The sequence below is a fragment of the Panthera leo genome, chromosome F3 (genome assembly GCF_018350215.1).
Source record: "Panthera leo isolate Ple1 chromosome F3, P.leo_Ple1_pat1.1, whole genome shotgun sequence".
Lineage (NCBI taxonomy): Eukaryota > Metazoa > Chordata > Mammalia > Carnivora > Felidae > Panthera > Panthera leo.
Window position 1 is genome coordinate 7104807 of NC_056696.1, and position 22440 is coordinate 7127246.

Below are 22440 nucleotides of genomic sequence, written 5' to 3' on the forward strand. Positions count from 1 at the left end.
CGGCTTCAATAATATTCAAATAAATATATGTTGCCCAACAAACACACCATCTATCTAAAGAAATGTAAGTTGTACCAATAGGCCAGTTCTGTGAAAAAAATTTAACTCATCAAAATTAGGTGAAAATTATACTCTCAACTGAATTTATTCTGTCATCCATCCACAGCTAGCAAGTAATTGCCCTCCTTTCATAAATCGGACATGAAATCACTTGATGCTGAATTCCTTACCGGTATTTTAGGCAACTGTATTCTTTAGGAAAAAGACAAACCAAAGACTCGATTCAATTTTCTTAGAAGAAAAAGGGAGATCACTTTTTTTTTTTTTTTAGGAGGAAGTAGATGGCACAAATTTTAGCCAAAGCACTGTTACAAATGTGAAGCTAACTGTAAACCTGGATGGTACTTCGTTCATAAGCTGCTTTTACATTTGGAAGAATTATCCCAAGACTTAATCCTATTGTACAGGCTTTTATTAAGTACCATTAATCAAGTCAGGAAAATTTTCTGACTTCTTTTCAGAAAAGATAAAAATTGAGGCTTTTGCCATTGACATAAAATTGCAAGCAGGTTTCATTAATAAAAGCAGTCTAAAAACAAGTAATTTAAAATATGAATCCTAAGGGTTTGATTGATTAAATATTTACAATTTACAGAAAAGACTTTCTCAGAACAATTCTTCAGATGTATTAAGGAAAACTGTTGTGATGCTAAATATAAAAGCCAAAACAAAACCCGACAGAGACAGCTTCAAATCCGAGGGCTGAGACATTCTTTTTTAGCTCGAATTTCAATTTTATTACGAATCTCCAAAATGCCCTATGTCCTATATAAATCATTCTGATCTAATATATATTATGTAATTTAATATGTGGATTTTTGGACGCAAAATGTGGATTCTTTGAGGTGCTTCCTTCTTTCAATTCCCCCAAAACATGATTTCTAAATAATTTTCGTGTGGAGAAAATTTCAGAACTAGCATCTAATTCACTCGGCAGGTTTGTTTGCTCTTTTTCTGGGCATTTTTTTTTTCCCTGGAGTGTGATCTGTGCTTGAGGGTAGTTCGGTTACCTGGATGCCTGCTTCTGAATAGCACGGAAAGAGTCCCGGTAATTTGATCACTTCCATGGGCTGCTTTGCTATATACAAGAAAGAGGTGTGAGCAGAATGCCAGTTTCACAGGGCTGCTTAAATCACCGTGAAGGAACGCTTCATTCTTAGCTGACTGCGTTTCAGAAACACACTCGTAGGCTGGTTTCGGAAAATGTATATGGTAAGAATGTAAACAAATGAAAAACCACTCAGTCTCACATCACTTATGCTCACGCACAGATGCGGGAATGTGCACACGCGCACACACTTCTCCCCTCCAGAAGCACGTAAGAAAAAGGAAAGGGAAAGAATATCTCGATTACTTTTCCAAAGGGACTCATTGAAGGAATTCAGAGAATACTGTTAACATTCATCTGCCTAATGTGTACTAGGCTTATTTTATGTTTTAAACGGAAAAGCTGGGAGAAAGTTGGAGATAGTTTGATACCAACACCTGAAACACACATTTTACAGGAAAAATCGAGCGGCACTGAGGCAGGGCTGTGCCAGGGCGCAGGAGAGAGCAGTGGAGCAGCTTCTAAGGGCCCTGCTAGGTAAAGACAGAGAGCTGATGTCATCCGCATTCTCTGATAGGAGTTTTCCTCAAACAGCATATGGACGTAGGACGGAAGGTAAAAATATTTCAACTCCGTAACAGAGAACTTGACCTTCCTTAATTTATCTACATTCTGAATGAGACTAACAGTTCTGCTTTTCTAAGAACTGAAAATGATGAAAACACAATGAGTTTTCCTCTGGTGTATTGATTTTTCTGCCCATCTATTCACGGAGTCTTTTAAAAACAGAGGCTATTCCTTCTTCCGCCCCCTTCCTCAGTTACCTTAAGGCAAGACCTTCTCTTGGATGTGAAAATATCTGCGGGACCGCAGGACAAAGAACTGAGACATTTTCAGAGAGTCGATCAAGGGGGAAGAGGCAGATCTGCGAGATTCTGCTCAGAGTGAGGAGAGACTAAATGTCAACTTTAAATCTGCCACAATCATTTACTAATGTGCTGCTGTATCAAATAAGTCTAATTTTTTGACAGGACCAAATTAGATTTATTGCAGAAACTGCTGCATAAATAGCATATGGCTATGTTATACCACCTATTTCAAATCCTGGTAACGTTTCCCCCTCCCCCTCCAAAATGAATAAATTGAGCCAAGCTACAAAGCTTCTGTAAAAAGAGAGAGAGAGAGAGAGAGAGAGGGAAATATACTAGTTCAAAAACAGATGTAGGAGATCTGCATTTCTTTGTTAAAGTAATAGTTTTAACCTGAAGGTCCCAACTCTAGATTTTAAAAAGAAAGGATTCCTTAATTAAGTTATTGAATTTAATAGATCGTTTTCACCTTCCTTTCTGTCAGAAAGACTTAATCTTACTTTTGTTTTAAGGCTTGGGGCTCGGATTTATGCCCAACGTCTTGACGTTCAACCCGCAGTTACAGGGAAAAGAAAAGAAGGCGAGCTGCTCTGAATCAATAACGGTATCAATCAGGTCATGAGAAATCACCAAGCACAAACGCACGCACCGTATGTTGGTTTGGGTTTTCATTTGTTAGAGACCTAGGTGGTAGAAATCATAGCAAAGAGTCTCCTCTGATTGTAAGTACAGCCTTGATCCCGGAAACTCTCTGATGCATAAAATACATAAAGTGATCATTCCACGTTGCCACCCTGGACACATCAGGACGGCGGAAGGGCACAGACGGCGAAAACCAAGGTTGCGTGGAGGCTGGGACTGCAGACCCCCACCACAAATTTCGAGATGGCCCAGCCTTCCCTTCTCAGTCCCTACCCCGAGAACCCACCCCCGCCCCCAACTGTGCTACCGTTCCACTCCATTTTTCTTCTTGAACAAAAGTTCCTGCTCTTCCGTGGATGGGAAAGACATTGCAAGGTCTTATCTCAGACCAATGGGCACACCACTGCAGACATCATGGCACTCGGCTACCCCGCAGACTCCCTCTCTGTGGTCAGTCTTCCCAGCTGCCCTATCTGTTACTGTCTGATTAGTTCTGCTAAGGAGCCCCTCCCCTGCCAGCTTTCGGCGCCATCTGTTCGACACAAGATGGCTGTTGCCCAGGAACCTAACACTGCCCTCCTACCTGGCACCCGGCTACTATCCTTACCCCAAAGTGCTAACACAGGTTCTCACTGCTGGCAGAGTCAGGCTTTCATTACTACTACTTTGACAAGTGCAGGGTTGTTTGTAATTTCTCTTTTATCCTGATTTTGATTGTACAACCACCTCCCACTGATTCAGTTTGCTTCAGTTTTGTTGCTCACAGATTTTACTCTCCACATTAATCTCCCTCTGGCATGTTACTGCATCTGTTCCCTTTTTTATTATTAATTTTCAAATTCCCACCATTTTTGACAAAAAGGAGGTAATCTACACTCTGTTTCTGCCCATTTCATTTTCTTTAATTTGGAAGATAAGTATGAAAGCATGCCAAAGAAGTTAATTCTCCGTTAACAGTTTATTTTCTGGCATCCCTAAGCCTTTGTATATGAAAAACAGATAGGAATAAATGTTGACTGAATCACAACAACGTCGCAACCGTTCCCGAATTTAATGAAAAGCAAACATATGAAACAGCGTCTCAAAAGTTTATTAGTTACGTGAGTTGTCTCATGCTGTCATTCTTTTCTTCCACTTTGAACAGATAACCCTTTGTGCAAATCAGTCTGAGCGCAAGATCTGAATTGGGGCTCCTCTACGGTTCCGAAATGGGCTCTGTTTCCACCGTGCATGAATTTTATCGTTCCTTAATATAATCCTCATCTTTCCTCAGCCAAACACTGTGGACCTATTCAATAGCGACGGATCCTGAATCGATGCTTTATTTCAGAAACAGGTTCAGAATCCAGAACTGTCATCAGTGCAATAAGGACAGAGCTTAAAGATATCCAACTTTGCAGGGGCCGCTTTCATTATTTCTTGCTTGACAAACAGTTACTGTCGGGAGCGGCAAGGTGGTTCTCCTCCAAAGACAAAGAGAGCCATTGAGGAGTGAGCACACGGGAAGTCGTATATTTAACAATACATTCTCTCGGTGTCCCTGACTTGTCACCACCACCGCCTTGCCATAAAAGGACTTGCCTAATCTGACCTTGCCTCAATGGCCCTGAAGTTTTCTAGACTGAGCAACGCGTGGTGCCTGCTAACAAATTTACTTTACACGAGTTCGTATCGGTGGCGTCATCCCTGAGCAGATGAGTGACGCCTCAAGATTTACAGAGCCCTGATTGCGTCTCAGTGATATTCATACTCACATTTATCCTCCTAAAATTACAGTTAAGATCTGTAGTAAATAAAGTACGGTGGGAGACTTTTTCCCAAGGGGACAGGAGATCCTCAGAAACAACCAGCGCTAGTGTGAAAGTCAAGCTATGCCCAGGCTGGTGAACCACACTTCAGACTAGCTGCTGGAAAACCAACCTTGAACCTGCTAAAACCCACTCTTAATGCCTCATCTTGAACACCCCGCCCCCACCTCCACCCTTTGCATATATCCCAATAGTGACCTGTTAACTTTGTTTGATATCCTTCTTTTGTTGGTATAGTTATATTTAGAATAATTACACTCTTGACACAGGCTGGATTCTTTTGGTAAATCTGGCTGGAAATAGGCTTCTTGGAGGGGGTGGGGGTAGACACAATATAGGTGTTGGAGGGATACATGACCAGACACTGGTGCCCTCCCTAAGGAATCCCTTCATACTCTGCCTGGTTCTCTGCCCTCCCTCAGGTGACTGGGGCCCGCTGTGGAGAGGTCACCCAGAGCCAAGGTGGAACAGTGTTCCCCTCAGCTGGATACCAGCTTTACACACTGCTTCCAAATGCTTTCCGACCCATTTGGTGTCCGCTCTGAGTTCCTGAATTCAGGGAGCTACACTGTCTGCTAAGCCGATCTAACAGAGTAGTAGCTTAATAAAAACGTGTTTAACTTGCACTGGGCCCTGGTCCCCGCTGAGACATGGCCCCAGGTGGGCACTGAGTGAAACTGGATATTCCTCAGACCTCTTCCTTTCTCAGGACCCTAAAAATGAGCTTTGATTCCAACATTTCACATCAATGAATCACTATACAATCTACTCGTGGGTACCAGGAAAACATTAAATAACAAGTAAGTAATGCCTGGTAATTGGTCTAGGCAACACTTCCAATTAGGAAGAGGTGTTTAAGAAGAAATTAGACGTCAAGTTACATTGTTTTAATTTACCTTAAATGAATCTTGGAGATCAGAGCTCTCTTTTAGAAAAATATTCCTATTTAGAGGTACTGAAACCACCGTATTTTGTTTTAGCCTGTTTCTCCCCCCCTCTCCTATTTTCACTGAACTTGATGTTCATTGTTGTTGAGTCAGGCAAGTGCTGTGGGCAGTCCTTTCTCTGTTTCCTCTGGGCTTCTCCAGAAAATGAGTTGGCTGCCACCACCACCATGCTCCAGGCTGTGGGCCTGTGTGGCAGGGGAGAAGAAGAGACATCCCCAGCGTCGATTTTCATTGCACACACATTCGGGCTTCACGGAGCCGAGACGAGCGAGCCAGGGAAACTTAAGCAGAACCTGCAGACACACGTTCTCTGGCAGCGTCTGACTCCAACCTCTCCCGCCCCGGGGCTGCCCCGAGACCCCGGGTCTTAGTCCATCAAACAGGTGGAGAGAAGGGGCTCAGGCAACATGGTGTCCACCAGGGCAAAATGAAACGCCTTTGCTTTCCTGGCTCTCTGACAGCCTGTTCTCTCGGGTACCAGGTGGGGGAAGGGAAAGAGGATGCAATTTAAAACAGTCCCAAGGCCATCTATTTCAAGACTTGAAGATGTTGGTTGCACATATATCCATTTAAAAGTATTTTTGACACGTTCTCTGCTTAATTTATTCATGAAAGGAGCACAAGAAAAAAAAATAAGCTTAACTTTTAAATGGAAACTGGAGGCTAAAAATTCTTCAATAAAACTCAGGAGGGGAAAAAAAAACCCAAAAAACTGAAGTTCACTGAGCAAGACGGCACGTCAATATTCTAGACTCTCCTTTGCAAATGAGGAGAGGTTGGAAGTTTGGTTTGTTGGCCTGAGCCCGTCTGTCACCTGAAAATGAGAACAGTTCCTTCTTAATTTCCCCTAACAATAAAGAACAGAGGCAAAGTTATTCAACGTTTACGGACAATTTGCTCCCCTGAGCCAGATGCCAAATACGGTTCATGAGACCCGCCTCCTGGCCTATGAACTGAGGTTCCGCAATCCAAAGGGCATTTCTACTCAGCTTTGAAATACGTCTTTGCACTTATTTGTGAACAGGAGCCTCAGAGCACAGGCTCTGGAGTCTGACGGACCTGGTTCGAAGCCTGCCTCTTCCACTCGGGCCCCTTCCTTCCTACCCGGCTGCAGGATTTCATGCCTCAGCTTCCTCCGGCTTCCTCTAAGGTCTGAGAAGGCAGAGTGTTCAAGCTTCTTGTGTGAAAGCTTTTTGTTTTTTTAATTTTTTAAAATGTGTATTTATTTTTGAGAGAGAGAGAGTGTGAGTGGGGAAGGGGCAGAGAGAGAGACACACACACACACAGAATCCAAAGCAGGCTCCAGGCTCTGAGCTGTCAGCACAGAGCCCGACACGGGGCTTGAACTCACAAATGTGAGATCATGACCTGAGTGGAAGTCAGATGCTTAACTGGCTGAGCCATCCAGGTGCCCTGAAAGGTGTTTTTTTTTTTTGTTTTTTTTTTTTTTTTAATTCTTCTTTGCAAAGCACTGGTTTTATAAAATGGACTAAAAATGAATTACTGCAAAATTAAAAAAAATTTAAACATACAAAAAAACTAAAGGTCACTGATCATGCACTTGGATAACTGGATAATGTGGCAATTTAAAATAAAAGTTTGCGGGGTGCGTGGGTGGCCCGGTTGGTGAAGTGTCTGACTCTTGGTTTCAGTTCAGGTTGTGGTCTCACAGTAAGTGAGTTTGAGCCCCACGTCAGGCAGAGCCTGCTTGGGATCCTCTCTCTCCCTCTGTCTCTGCCTCTCCCCTGTTCGTGCTCTCTCTCTCTCAAAATAAATAAATAAACTTAAATAAACTAAAAGTTTGCAAACACTCCATTTCTGTATTTATCGCAGACTCGTAATTTACAGGCCACATTTCATGCCGCAAGGCTGTCAGGAGTCAGGCACAGCGCCTGGTTAGTGCTAGATGCTCATTTATGCATCCTTTACATCTCTCTTTTTGTATTCTGAGAGTTCTCCACTTAAAACCACAAAGCAACCCTGTACAGAACTCCTCCCCAGTCAGAGCGCCTCTCCTTGCTCAGTGCAACTCTCCTCCCTTCCTCAGGCACTTCTGCTGAGACTCCCAGGCCCCCAGCTCCCAAAAGGGTGTGTGTGCACATGACCCGTGTGCATCCAAGGGGTGGCTGTGCAATTGGAAGATGACAAGCTAGGATGCCCCAGTCTTACAGTCTGAAATCAAGGGCATGTCTTCTACCTCCAGTTCAGACTGAAGGACGTGACTCCATGGTGTGGAAGAACCTGAAAGGAGGAGGCAACATTCAGAAAGAAGCCCAGCCCTGTGATTGGCAGGGAAGGACAGCAGACTGGTGTGACCCCCGAGTCCCTGCTCCAAGAAAGCCCGAGGCCAGGTGCGTCCGGATTTTATGTGGGCTGATTATCAGACTCACGTAAATACTCAATTCCCTCTTTCTGGGAATTACCTCAACCAGAGTCCTGACATTCAACAAGCATTTGCAATAATTGTTATGTGGAAGGAAGCTAAATGCTCTCCAACGTTCTGGAAAGGAAGCTTAATCACCTTTCCCCAAGTAACCCACCCACCATAACAGGAAAACCTGTTGTACCCCTTCTCAATTTCAAAAAGATACAGATACTACATTTCACGTTAATATCTCTCCAGGTCATAGGTCAGATCTTCCCCTTTGGGTCTGGAAAGGAGGGAAGAGCAGAATACCCATTTTATGGGCCTCCCGGAGCTTCCTGCTCTGAGAAAGTCTTTGAAGTAGGTATCACTGAAAACATCCTTTATATAAAAGAGGAAATAAACATTTGAAAGGTAGCCCTGCTGAGATAAGCTTCAGCCTGCAGGTTTGATGGCAGGTTGGTCTCCCTTGTGTTTTGCACAGAGCCACTCAAGTTCTAAATTCTCTGGAAAGTAAACAGAAGGCTTCCTGCAGTAATTCCCCTCCAGATCGGATCTGAGAAAAAGATGCAGGATTCAAAAGAATATGCTTCGATACAGGTACAGTAGAGATGGAGAAGCGTGTAACAGCAATCATATGAACGTTCTGAAATGGGTTGTTTTAACACATTGTATCATAAAGTAATCTACCCGCATGGATGTAAATGATAGTCTTGCAAGAGGGATTGAAATCCCAGTAGCTCTGTAAAAATGTTTGGACATGTCGAAAGCAAATATGTGAAGGAATTTCCACTTTTTTATAAAGGCCCCTCCTTCCTCTTGGGTAAAAATGAAGTGAAGAAAGTGAAGGAGAATGAGAGTTGTATTATAACATGTTAAGTGACTAAGGCAAAATAATGACCTGAAAACACTGTTTCCTACGAAAAACCCAAGCCAAGATTAAAACACACTGACATGTATTTATATCAGTGTACAAGGGAGCAGCTAACACTTATTTCTAGCATAAATTTACACCAATGATTTCTTCAGTTGTATTTTCGGGGACAACTGCATGAATCCTTTTCCTGGTAATCTACACAGAAATACAGCGGGATGGATAATGGTACAGGCGTGCCAGGCAAGCTGCTGGGGTTGAAAACCTGCTTCTGTAACATGTCAGCTGTGTGACCTTAGATGAATCATTTTACTTCTCTGCACCCTGCCTACCTCAGCTGTAAAACAGCCTGTACCTTATACAGCTATAAGGGGGGAGGTACCAAATTAAAAGCTCTGAGCTCAGATCCTGGAACACAGAAGGGGTTCGGTAAGTGATGGCCATTGCCGCTAGCCACTACCCCTATTCTTATTTTTGAAAGAACTACCGCATGTAGCATGGTTCCAGGTAGATCTTAACATGGATATATTCTTCATCTCAGAGACTGATACTCTTAGATATTTAAACAACAAGTTGTATGTATTTAACTCACTCTCGTACATACAGGTGCACCCCTACCCAGAATGCCCATCGTTCCCATTTTCCTGCTTCCAAAATGCTGCTGAGCTCGTAAGACACTGTCCAGTTCTCTGTCCCTGTAATACTTTATCTGGAATCTCCCCTCTGGATCTTTTCATTTATCTCACCAACTCTGTGTATTTTCTTTTCTTCCCTAGCAGCCTGTAAGTTTCTGAGGGCCAGCATCTGAAGCTATTTTATATTTCTGCCTCCTAACATCCCTGGCACAGTGTCTTGCGATAGGATATGCTTCACGTGGAATGAGCAAATAAATGAGCAGATATTTTAAGATGTGTTTGAAAGTTTGTTATGGAAAAGGAAGAAGTCATTTGAATAAGACTAGTAATAAAGACATAACTGGAAGAAGGAAGCCTCGCTTTTGTTTTCATGTATGCTAGGCTATATACACTTATCGATCATGTTTATTAGGCACTGCTTTCAGAGGGGCCACCTCTCAATTACAAAAAATGCTAATTTGGAAGTGTGTGTGTGTTTAAGAGGGAAAGAGAGAGAGGTTTTTAAGGGAGCATATTTAGGTGAGAGCCGTGGTATACTTTATCAACCCTACTTGAATTGTCAGAATGTCTATCATTTGATCCTGCTATAAACATGTATGTTCAGGGGCGCCTGGGTGGCTCAGTCAGTTGAGAGACTGACTTCGACTCAGGTCATGATCTCATGGTTTGTGAGTTCGAGCCCCGTGTCGGGCTCTGTGCTGGCAGCTCAGAGCCTGGAGCTTGCTTCTGATTCTGTGTCTCCCTGTCTCTCTGCCCCTCCCTCACTCATGCTCTGTCTCTCTCTGTCTCAGAAATAAATAAACATTAAAAACAATTTTTTTAAAAAAAATGTATGTTCATACAAAGTTAAAAATGAAAACAAAAAGCTATTTCCATCTTACCTCCATCTTACATTTTTACCCTGATATATTTTAGTATATCAATGTACTAAATTATATTAATATATCAATATATTAATATAATAATTATGTTCAGCATATCAGTATACTATATCTGTATTAATACTGTTGAAAGAATAGTCATAAACTTGCAAAACACTGGCCGTCCCTGTAATGACTTACTAAGCTCCAACTCTTCGCAAAGGGCTGAGCCAGGTGCTTGGAGAAATAGAACATTAATAAGACCTCCCACCCTCATTCCAGAAGGGAAGAAAAGCAAGTACTTAAAAGCCTTCAGAGTATTAATTCATTTTTTTCGGATTTTCACTGTCCCTGTCCCTGTTTGGAGGGATTCACTCAGGGGCAGAGCCTTCAGCTCTGAGTGGGAAGGAAGATTCAGAGGGAAATGTGCTCCCCTGTGGCAGGGCCATCTGGGAGGGCGACAGTGGAAAACTCAGGACTTTGGACAGACCTGGAAAGGAAGGTAAGATTACAATAGGGCTAGAGAAGGTCATAGGGGTATTCTAAGTGTGCAATTCGTCTGTGTCACTGGCACGCAAGCGAGGAAAAAACTGGAGGGGCTGGATACCTGCCCCCCCGCACTACCCTCAGTGGTCTGAATCCTCTGAAGCAGCGCCACCCAATGGAAGGTTTCGGCAGCAGGTGACAGAGTCAAAGCAGAGCTTAAAAACCTTCAACTGGCAGAGGCTTGAGGAACAGACTGGGAGGGTGTTACAGGGGAACGTTTCCGTGGCCCTTGTGAGAGGTCAGCAGAGCCTAAGTTACGATAAATATAAATAAATTGGAGGCATGAAGGACGCTTCGATGAAATCTTTGAAATTCAAACTAAGGAAAGGTCTTAAACAAAGAATACTCCAAGCAATTTAAATGCCTAATGTCAGGAAATAAGGCACTTCATAATGGGGTGTCTTAAATTACTGTTAGAATCATTGACTGTTGGGGCTAGAAGGAAACTCAAAAATCAGTTTGTAACCTCATTTTATAGGTAAGCAAGCAGGTTCAAAGAATTAAGTAACTTTTCAAAAGTTACAAAGATAGCGAATGCCCCAGGAAAGGATTCCCAAACTCCACTTTGTATCCCTTGGACGCCTGGGTAGGGGGCTGCCCTAAGAAAAGCATGTGGCTTTGTTATTCCATCCTGTGCATCATTCTATATTATGTCCTTATTTATTTTTGAGAGAGAGAGAGAGAATGAGAATGAGCAGGGGAGGGGCAGAGAGAGAGGGGGACAGAGGATCAGAAGCAGGCTCTTCCCTGACAGCAACAAGCCCCATGCGGGCTTCAGACTCACAAACCTCGAGATCATGACCTGCGCCGAGGTTGGGCTCTCGACGTCCCCAGGCGCCCCTCTGTTTTGTTCTCTTGTGCCCTGATGTCCCCTTCAGTATCCTTGGCTGGTGGCTCTTTTCCATCCTACTCTACAAGCATGGCCCTCTCGTGCTTTCACCCATCTCCTTGGCTACAACTAGTAGCTTTATGTCGAAGCATCCAGCGAAGAGTCTCAGGTCTTGACCTTTCTCCTCACACTGGACCTGCACTGCACATCTCCACTCAAGTCCCAAAACACAGTGTATTATTTTTCTCTGTTACTCCTTTTAAGTTTTCCAGTTGAACTAATGGTTCATCCAGTTAACATGGGAGTCACCTTTAATTCTGGCCTCTCTCATTTGCTACCCCATGCCTCCTGTTTGTTTTGTTTTGTTTTGTTTTTAATGTTTATTTATAGTGGAGACAGAGAGAGACAGCATGAGCAGGGGAGGTGCAGAGAGAGAGGGAGACACAGAATCTGAAGCAGGCTCCAGGCTCCGAGCTGTCAGCACAGAGCTTGACACGGGCTCAAACCCATGAAACATGAGATGAAGACCTGAGCTGAAGTCAGGTGTTTAACCAACTGAGCCACCCAGGTGCCCCTACCCTAAATGCTTCTTAAAGATGCTATTTTCCTTCTGTTTTACTGGCAAAGCCATGCCCGGGATTCATTACTAACCCCTGGACTTACATTTGAATCCAGGCCCTTGTCAAGCGTCTCTTTGTCAGCCAATCTACAATTAACTTCCATTTACCTTCTTTAAGTACATATTTGGGGGCACCTGGGTGGCACATTTGGCTGAGTGTCCAACTCTTGATTTCGGCTCAGGTCATGATCCCAGGGTCATGGAATCAAGCCCCTGTCAGGCTCTGCACTGAGCGTGGAGCTTGTTTTGAGATTCTCCCTCTCTCTCTCTCTCTCTCTCTCTCTCTGCCCGTCTCCTACTCTCTCTAAGTTAAAAAAATTAAATAATTAAAAAAATATAAATAAATACATATTTGAACCCTTATAGTCCAAGCTCTCTTGACTTCTTCCTTGAACTGCACAGCCTCCTAACTGAGGGGTTGGTAAATTTTCTCTGTCAAGGGCCAGACAATAAATATTTTAAGGTTTTGAGGACCATACTCAATTCTGCCATAATAGTCTTAGTACATAATGCATAAGGGATAATCATGGCTGTGTCCAGTAAAACTTTAGTTATGGATATATAATTTTTACATGTCACAAAACATTATTTTTCTTTTGTTTTTTTCCCTAACCATTTAAAAATATAAAAACCCTTTTTAGCTCATGGCCCAAAATAGACAACAGGCCATGTTTGCAGGCCGTAGTTGCTGACTCTGCCCTAACTGGTCCTCCTGTTCCCACATCAGCTCTCCGAGTTTGCTCTCCACACTGCTGAGTCTGAACACCAACCCAAAGAGTTGACCATGTTGACAGCCTTGCTTAAATACATCAAGAGTAACCCATTACTCTCAGAATGGCCCAAACTGCAGAATACAGATCACAAGGCCCTTCCTCTGGTCCCTGTTTGCCTTTCCTGGCTTATCCCCTGCCAAACATCTAATCTGATTGTAGAGTTTATATTCCCTCTCAGCTTCCTGTCTGTACATATATATCGCTCCATCCACCTTCTTCTACTTTGAGAACTGCTACTCAAGAACTTATTAATCACAATAGCTACCAAACATCTCCTCTTCCAGAAAGCTTTCCCTATCATCTTCACCTCCAATGTACAACGAGCCGATTCTTCTTCCTAGGTGCTCCTGTGGTAGTATTTATTCCTGTTACTGCATTTTTATCACACTCTGCTATAACTGCATATATAGAGCTGGCTCTGTACTAGAGTGTGAGCAACCTAAGGATAAGAACTGAATCTTATGTTTTTCTCTATGCCCAAGACCAAGCAATGTACTTGAAAGATACTAGGTGTCCAATAAATAGATGGTGGATGAGTAAATGTTGTACTTACCAGCTGGGTACTTCCATAAATGTTCAATTTCTATTTTCCTTTTTTTTTTTTTTTTTTTTTTAAGTAATCAGTATATCCAACATGGGGCTCGAACCCACAACCCAGAGATCAAGAGTCTCATGCCCCAGTGATGGAGCCAGCTGGGCGCCCCTCTATTTTCCGTGTTTAAGTCCAAGTGGACAATAAAGGGAAATAGCAAACAAGTGATGGGTTATTTTTGTTTCAGATTGCTCTACGGATTAATATGCTAGTTTATACGTTTCCTTTCCCTAGATCACCTCCATCCTTATCTTGTCATTACTTACAACATTGTTTTCATATTCTATGTCAAACTTTGTTTAGACTATGTCATTCGAAACGTTAAAGTTAAGGCTAAGTGAAGAGCTACCTGTGTGGAATGTATTTATTTCCACTGGTCTACATGGGAAAAGAAGACATAATGTTTCTCAGCCACATACTTGAGTATACCGAATCAATACAGAATGTTGAGGGAAAGCAAATTCTAAAAAGCCCAAAAAAGTGTATCAGAAATATTTAGCCCAACAACCACATCCCATTTTTAGAGCAAAAGAGAGATACACATAGTTCTTTGCTTTTTTAATTGTCCTCTTTAAATTTATGAATGTGGATTTTATAAAACGTGAACGCAGACTAAATGTAAAATGCTTACAAAAGAGTACTGCACTCAGAAAATGGGTAATTTTTTTCTGTAAAACTAGTTTTCAATTTCTGTAGACTAGCTGTAAATAAAGCCCAACAGAAAAAGCTTTCTATGGAACCAAGCAACACCATTTTCCTCAAGAACAAAGGAATTAGTTACTACGAGTCCATTTTCAGCAGTCGCTGTACCTTAAATATGCTCCTCTTACAAGAAACTGGTCTTGTCAGACAGTACAAATTGATACGGTGCAGGAACACTCCCTACAGGACTTCGACTTCAGAAATTAACTCTCTAAGACAGAATGGCGAAGGGAACAAAACCAGCATTAATATTTATTTACTGAAGCCCAGCCACACTGAGACGTTAAAGGCTGTCCCGTTTCTGTCGTTGGCAGTGCTTAGCACACAAATGGTTGTTTCAGAAGAACACCTATTAACTATCATGACACAGCTAAATTTCGAAACTTCTAAGATTAAATAATCCATAGGAACTATCTTGACATTACATTCTCAGGTCTACAGAACAACACTTTGAACGGGCATGAAAAGAACAGCTATTATTCTGTAGGAGTGAGCAGTTTCTTCTCATAAAAAGTGTTTTATCTATTGGGATTTTTCCAGATATCACACATGTATAAATGATTTATTTTCTTTCTTTCTTTTTCTCTCTCTCTTTCTTCTCTTTCTCTTGCATTGTTTAAAAGCGAAGTTGGCAAACCATTTGGAATATTATCATAACAAAATGTTTTTAACAAAGTTTGATTTTAACAGAACTAGAGGCATCTTAACACTAACCCAAAACTTTGGGAGGTTCACCAACCCCTAGAATATTTTTTTCTCCAAATGCAGGCTGTTCAAGTGGTGCTTTTCCTCCATCTGTTATCATACCGTGCTCAGAATTACATTGTCATATTTAATGTAAAAGGGATCAGTCCCCTTTCGTAGTTTAAATTCAACATATTACTATGATGAAAAGACCAGGGATTTTCTAATTTATGAGCCACATCAAAGCTTATAAACTTACATGTGTATTTAGACAAAGTTCTCTGTAAAAACGGAAAAACTGTAAGAACTGAACAAACCTAAATGCTTGATCTGAAAAATGAAAAATCGTAGTAGAATTCAAAGTGAGAAGAAACCACTTATATGGGTAACATGAAATTTTACAATCTCTATTTGAATTTCTGTGTATATGCATTTGTGTGTGTGTGTGTGTGTGTGTGTGTGTGTGCGCATGTGTGTGTTTTCCACACAGCAAATTATACAGCGCTTGCTACCTAAAATGTCTCATCGTAACCCAGGGCTGAGCTATACGTTCACTAAAGTTTCACAACATTGACAATCACCTCACAGTACCTCATGACAGAAGCCATGTAATTTGAGACCACAGTGGTACAGGGCACAGTTATAATAACCGTTTGAACATGAACAGTGTCAATCAATTCCATCTCTAAATTCTATACCTTCTTAGGACTCAGGTTCCTTATTTTGTATCAGTTACATCTCAGTTTGCATCTTGGGATGCCTTCTACTTGGGTCTCTTTCACCACTGACAGTATCTGATTCTTTTCCTAAATATATTTCCTCAGATCTTTCAGTTCAACATTTTTATTAGACACAGAATTAACAGGAGAGGTACTGGTGGTGGTAGGAGGAACATGTCATGTTGCTCATCTTGATAGAGAATCACCTAAATATTTGAGCATTGCCGATGAAAGGTTTTGTAATATATCATAATTCCCTGCCACACTTATCATTCACATGTCTGGGTGTTTTGCTTTCCACATCTCCACTTCTCTTAATATGCCTGAAAGCTGTGTGTGAATTGAATGACTAAGACGAACTCTAACAACTGTTTGGAAGCCGGTGGCAAAAATCAGTGGGATGGAATTGGTGCTCTGGCGCGTAATGGGATTAGGGGTACCTGGTGAGGTGCAGTTGGTGCTGCGACTCGCTCAGCAGATCTGTCAGTTGCAGGCACTCCTCTCTGGCCCCGGCTGCCTTCTGCTGCTCCCGTTCCAAGTGCTGTTTGCTTTCACTGACTTCTAATCTCAATTTCTCTATTTCCTTAGGTAGAGAGGGGGCGGGGGGGAAGCATCCACATAAACTATATGCACTTGAATTCAAAATTATCTCATTTTTATTTTCGCCATGAATTTTAATGGGATGAAAAATTATTAGAAAATTTAGGCTAGCTTCCATTTTATGACAAAGGGAATTAACCCAGCCAAAAATGCACATTAGTGAGGTTTTTTTGGATCGTAAGATGAAGTCTAATTTCAGAAATGAAATGATTAAATGAGAGTAGTCAAAATGGATAATCTGCACTTTCATTCTTAAGGCTTGGTCCTTTTAAAAACAGTATTAACTTAAAAATGTCACCACTTTAAAAATACATTTTCATTTGTGAGATTAGATCAGATACATGCAGTGATTTACTTCAAATATGTGACTCTGTTCTGAAAGGTATATTTATGGTTTCATTTGGATGTTTTGAAAGCCAAACTGAAGGGTAAATTGTTACACCTTTTAAAAAAAATGTGAGGTGTAAAAGAAGGCATCATTATGATGCTCAACATTATTTGGAAAAAAATACTTTTTAGGAAAAAAAATATAGCATGAGAACCTTCAAGCCTTTAGAGTATATGAGATTTCTGAGCTAAAACAATATTACACTAAAATTGCATTAAAAGGCAACAAAAGCACTCTACAGTTAATAAATATGAACATCTAAAATATATAAAAATTTATGATATATAAAAATTTATGATATATAAAAATTTATGATTCTCTAGTCTCAGGATGAAATTATCCCCGTCTTACTGAAACTCAAATATTTTGAAGCAAAAATACCTTATATGGAACACAGTTTTAAATAGTTCACACATTAAAGGATAATTATTTATTTATCATACAACATCTATAAATTAACAAAAAATAAAAGATAGATCTTCAGACTATTAAATCCAGAAAAAAAAAAAATAAAGGGGAAAGTAAAGGGTAGAAACATTTTCAAATTCAACAGAAAGCAAGAAGCAATTTTAATTCACAAAAATGCAATCTCCTTTTGGAAAACAAAATCATGTCTAAGTGTTTTGAACTTAGTATTTAAGTACATCTCAATTTCCTCATATCATTACTCAATATGCTCAAACTACATTTAATGCATCAGGAAGATAAACTAAATGATTTGTTTTTTTGACATTTATCACATATAAATATCCAGTTTATCCCCATAAAAACTGTACATTGCCAGCAACTTAATAAAACAACTTACAAGTTCTCAGATATTGTCTTCTTTTTAAAAACCTATGTAATAATGAACCTATCACTTACATTCAGAGTAGATTTTCTGTATCTTTCAGATTAGAACACTAAATGAAACTGACCTGTTTCTTTAAAAATTTCAAACTGATAAAGCTATACCAATTTATTTCTAATCCCATAATTTAATATAATTAAGGAAATGAAAAAACGTGAATGTCTATTAAGTTTTATTTGCCTAACATTTACAAAATTAACAAAGGCAAACATGTATAGAATCGGAATAAGATGTTGACTTTAAAACTTCAAAAATTCACTCACTGATTTTTTACACAGTGCTACATGCAAGAAACCACACTGAATATGATGGTGGGCTCAGAGTTTCCATCTCTATACTCAGGAGTTAATTCAGATGGGTAAATGAGACATATACATATACAGAAAACTATCAAAATACAAAGCACATAAGAAACAACAAGTGAGCAGTAGAGAGAATCTGTGCTTCAGTAGGTCAGATTAGGGATATATTAGCATGGGCAAGAAAAGTGGGAAAGAAGGTAAGGGCACATTAACTCATGGAATGATAGATGAGACCACATTGTGAAGAGTATTAAATTCTAGACAAATTAAAGCTGTATTTTTCTTATAGATAATGGAGAGATATTAATGGTTCTAAAAGGTACTCAATATGAGAGAAGCTGAGCTTTAAAACAATGAGAGAAATGTTTATGGTCAATTTAAGATGGCAGAGACTGGCGGAAGGAAGACCATGAAGAGATAGTTGCAATATTCCGGATATAAGAATAGAGACACTTCAAACAAACATAAAGAGAACATGGTGAATATACGGAAATAAAAGGAAAGCTATCATGAGACATCAAAGATGACTGCAGAATTATGAATTCTGCCAAAAAATTACAGGAATGGAAAATTTATAAAATCCCCAACTTTCTTAAAAAGAAAAGATGCAACAATTTTTTATAAGCTTGACACAGCTCTGGCACTTTCCAGCCCTGTGAGCTTGGATGAATCACTCAACTGTTAATCAGATTGTTCAGTCCACAATGGAAGTTATGGCTGCAGCCGGCTCTGAAAGCTATCATAAAGATTAAATGAGATGATGACTAGTTAGCAGAGTGTCCAGCACATAGTAAGAGCTGAATAAAAGACAGCTAGTGCTGCTATTGCTGATTTTTTTTCTCTTTCAAGAACAGCACAGTGGTAAGTAGATAAAATGATCTTCCTAAGGATATATGGCTATCACAGAGGACTAAAGAGTTCTTGACCTAATTCAATAAAATTTCCCCCATAAATCCGATGAGAGCTGAATAAAACTTTATTATAATTTCAAAATGCAAAAAGCATTTTTGTTAGGTGGAAAATTACTGCCTTCTTCTGATTATCTGTGCCAGAAAAAGAGCTTATTGGTGCAGATAATCAAAATCAACAAATAGCATAACCAGCTGGACCAGGGCTCAACACTCACTCCCTGAGTCAGGAAAATCTGCCATGGCACCAACTCCAACAGTTAGAAGAGGACTCTCTTGCCAGAAATGCCATGCTCCCACTGGCAGGATAACCCTTTGCCTCACCCAACTAGGTCAGCGCTGCTTCCTTGGCTGTATACAGTGGTTCAGGGATGAAGGACCAACAACAGTCATAGGCCAGTGGTACGTTACTCCCAAAGCACACTATTAACCTGCAGTGTCTACAGTGCAACTTGATGCGGCCATCTCTTGGCCAACTGGGCAAAGACAAGTCCAGATAGCTTTACGCTTTACCAAAAGATAAACAGTAAAACCTTGGATTGCGAGTAATTTGCTCTGTGAGTCTTCCATAAGATGAGCAAGTATTTCTAATAAATTTTAACTTGATAAAGCGATGCTGAACGTCACATGATCACAACTGAGCCAATGGTTTTCTCTCTCTCTCTCTCTCTGTAGGATTGTGGGTGATCATCTCCCATGCTCAGATGCTCAGTCTCAGGCCGCGATGTTTGGCAGAAATCAGTGACATTTCAGAATGTTGGAAGGTGACCACAATAGGCACTAGTATATTTATTGTCACTTCAAAGCAACCTATGGACAGTCCTTTGCTTTTCCATGCAAGAGTAAGCTTGAAATGTTTTGCTTCATTCTAGGTCAGGCTGCCTGCAGATAGAGACTGTTTTTTCTGCTGCCTTATTGCCAGTTACATTAAATACAGTATATGACAAGAGTTTAATACTGTACTGTAGTCAAGGTCCATTAGTGATATTGAAAGTCGTCCTACAAAATAACCCTCCTTTCTCTTGTCTCCCTCACACCAGCCACGAAAGTTTTCAAAGGTAAATGGAGGTTAATTTGCTTATTTTTCTTTATTATTTTGTATTATATTACAGTACAGTAATCATTTTTATATGAATATTTTTGGGTGGTGGAATGAATCATCTGAGTCTCCATTATTTCCTATGGGGAGAATTTGCTTTGATATAAAAGTGCTTTGGATTACAAGCATGTTTCCAGAACAAATTTTGCTTTCAAACCAAGGTTTTGCTGTACTTCCAGTCATGAATGTAACCACCAGAACAACTAAAAATAGAAACTGTTAAAAAATAAATAAATTAATTAAAAATAAATAAATAAATAAAAATAAAAATAGAAACTGTTAAAAGGGCTACAGTCGCCTGGGTGGCTCAGTTGGTTAAGTGTCCAACTTCAGCTCAGGTCATGATCTCATGGTTCATGAGTTCGGGTCCAATGTTGGGCTCTGTGCTGACAGCTCAGAGCCTGGTGCCTGCTTCAGATTCTGTGTCTCCCTCTCTCTCTGTCCCTCCCTCACTTGTGCTCTCTCTCTCTCTCTCTCTCAAAAATAAACATTAAAAAAAATTTTTTTTAAAAGTGCTAACTCAGGACAATCATACCACAGATGGGGTATCAAGAAAGGGAGACTTTTTACTGTTTATCTATAGTCTTCTGTAGTATACGAGTTTTTTTTTTTTCTTAATCATAGACATATGTAACTTTATTTTTATTACTTATTAAATTTTCATATCAGAGCACTTCACTTTACCTAAGTCAAATAATACTCAACTACTCATAACAAAGAAGGGCAGTGCCCACGCTCTTCCCCACACCCATCTCCAAGCCCGATCATCAATGGCCCATCCGATCCACTCTTCTGATATGTATCTTCATATTTTTATGTGACATACTTATAATGTTATTTCTTGATTTTATAATATTAGACATTACTTATTACCTCCCTACATTAAAAAAGTAACAATTTAGGTCACTCAACATACCTATCTCATCTTCCCATATAACAATTTTGGTTAAATCCTTAGTCAATAGTTCTTTTACATTATGGTTATAGAAATATTGTTCACTCCTAAGACAAACCTTATTTTGATTAAATTTTTTGTACAATATTTTATTATTTCTGGAATTAATTGCCTACTTTTTAATAGCTTATTTTTCTAGGTAACTGACATTTTTTCCCCAATATTCAAAAAGATCTGTCACATACCCATCAATATTATTTTTTCAGATAACAAAACACATCAGATAAATTATCAGTTCCTTTTAAAATTTCCCCCTAGATATATCCTTCTTGGTGCCTTATGTCTGGCCTGGTTGATCTCTGTCTTGGGTCAAGCCTTAGACATGCTCCTATTAGAGTTTCATGTTTTCTGGGTTATAAGTCATCCTGTTTTTCAGTTTACATCCTTTTTTAGTTAAAGTACATTCTTCAGGCAACTTTCATAAGAAAGAATATCTGAATAATACCTTTTTAAAAAGTATTTGTATGCCCGAAAATGCCATTTTTCTAGCTATACATTTGACAGTTTGGCTAGGTATAAAAATCTATGTTGAAATCAATTTTTACTCAGGATTTTTAAGGGGTTACTCCATTGTCTTAAAGATTCTAGCATGCAATTGAAAAGTCTATGCCATTCTGATTCTTAATACTTAGTCTGCGATTTTTTTTGTTTGTTTGTTTCTGAAAGCTTTTATATTAATTTCTTTTTCCCTGGCATTTTGCAATTTTACAGTGTGGACCTTGGAATGGCCTTTTTTCATGTTTTGTGCTTGTTTTTCAGTAGACCTTTCAATCTGGAGGCTGTTCTCCTTAGTCTGGGGAATTTTTCTTGTATTATTATTTAAAAATATTTTGATGTCATACATTTTAGTATTTCCTCTTCTTGGAACTCCCAGACATTGGTTTTTCACTCTGTTGGATTTATCATCTAATTTCCTTATGCTTTCTATCTCACCTTTTGATTCTAACTTCTGGAAGACTGTGTTGACTTCATCTTCCAAAGCTCCTACTGAATTTCTGAAAAGATTTCTACCACATTTTTCATTTCCACGAGATATTTCTTGTTTTCACTGTTTTACATAGCATGCAATTTTTACCTTATGGATATATCTCATCTCTCTATTAGAATATTAGAGTATTTTAAATATTCTCCTCTGCTCATTACATATCGCTTCAATTTCCTTTTCCTCTGTTCATCCATTTTTAGCCAATCCCCTGTGTTAGAGGCTTTCTTCAAATGCATGGTGATACCTGGCTGTCATTTCACATTCAGAATGAAGTAGTGAGCAAAAATGGTTTTTGGGTAATGTGCCAGTTTAGATTATTGTTCAGAAAAATTTCACTTCTATCTCCCTTCCACTAGGAATGGAATATACTATCCCTTCCTAATGACTTTGGGCTTGGCCATGTGATTTCACTTAGCCAATAAAAATTTTGTGGCTATAACGTAAGCAAAAGCCATAAATACTTCACTTCCATATTCTAGTGATTCTCCATTAGAAAAGTATGCCCTGGACAGTTGCTACCCCTTTTGCCTGGACTGAAGAATAAATACATGTGGAGCAGAACCAAACCCAAACCACAGCCCAGACAACCCACAACTCATAACCTGAAGCAGAGCCACTGAGTCAAATGCAGCCTAGATCAGCCGAATCTCAGTTGACCTGAAGATTCATAAAATGAACACAAATGATTGCTATTTTAAGCCATGAGTTTTTTCAGTAGAAATGATTGACAAACCACTTGAAAGGAATATGGAGTGCTACAACTATCTATTACCTTTAAATG

The 22440-nt window shown here is 39.9% G+C and overlaps 1 protein-coding gene across 10 annotated transcripts in view; it reads right to left on the bottom strand.

The window, feature by feature from the left end:
- The window catches only part of SDCCAG8 (SHH signaling and ciliogenesis regulator SDCCAG8), a 258511-nt gene that overhangs the window by 110300 nt on the left and 125771 nt on the right, over positions 1–22440 (bottom strand). For all 10 annotated transcript variants that reach the window (XM_042926493.1, XM_042926498.1, XM_042926494.1 and 7 more), the window contains one exon: positions 16013–16155. In XM_042926493.1, the coding sequence (XP_042782427.1) occupies positions 16013–16155 (143 nt within the window). The remainder of the gene's footprint in view (positions 1–16012; positions 16156–22440) is intronic.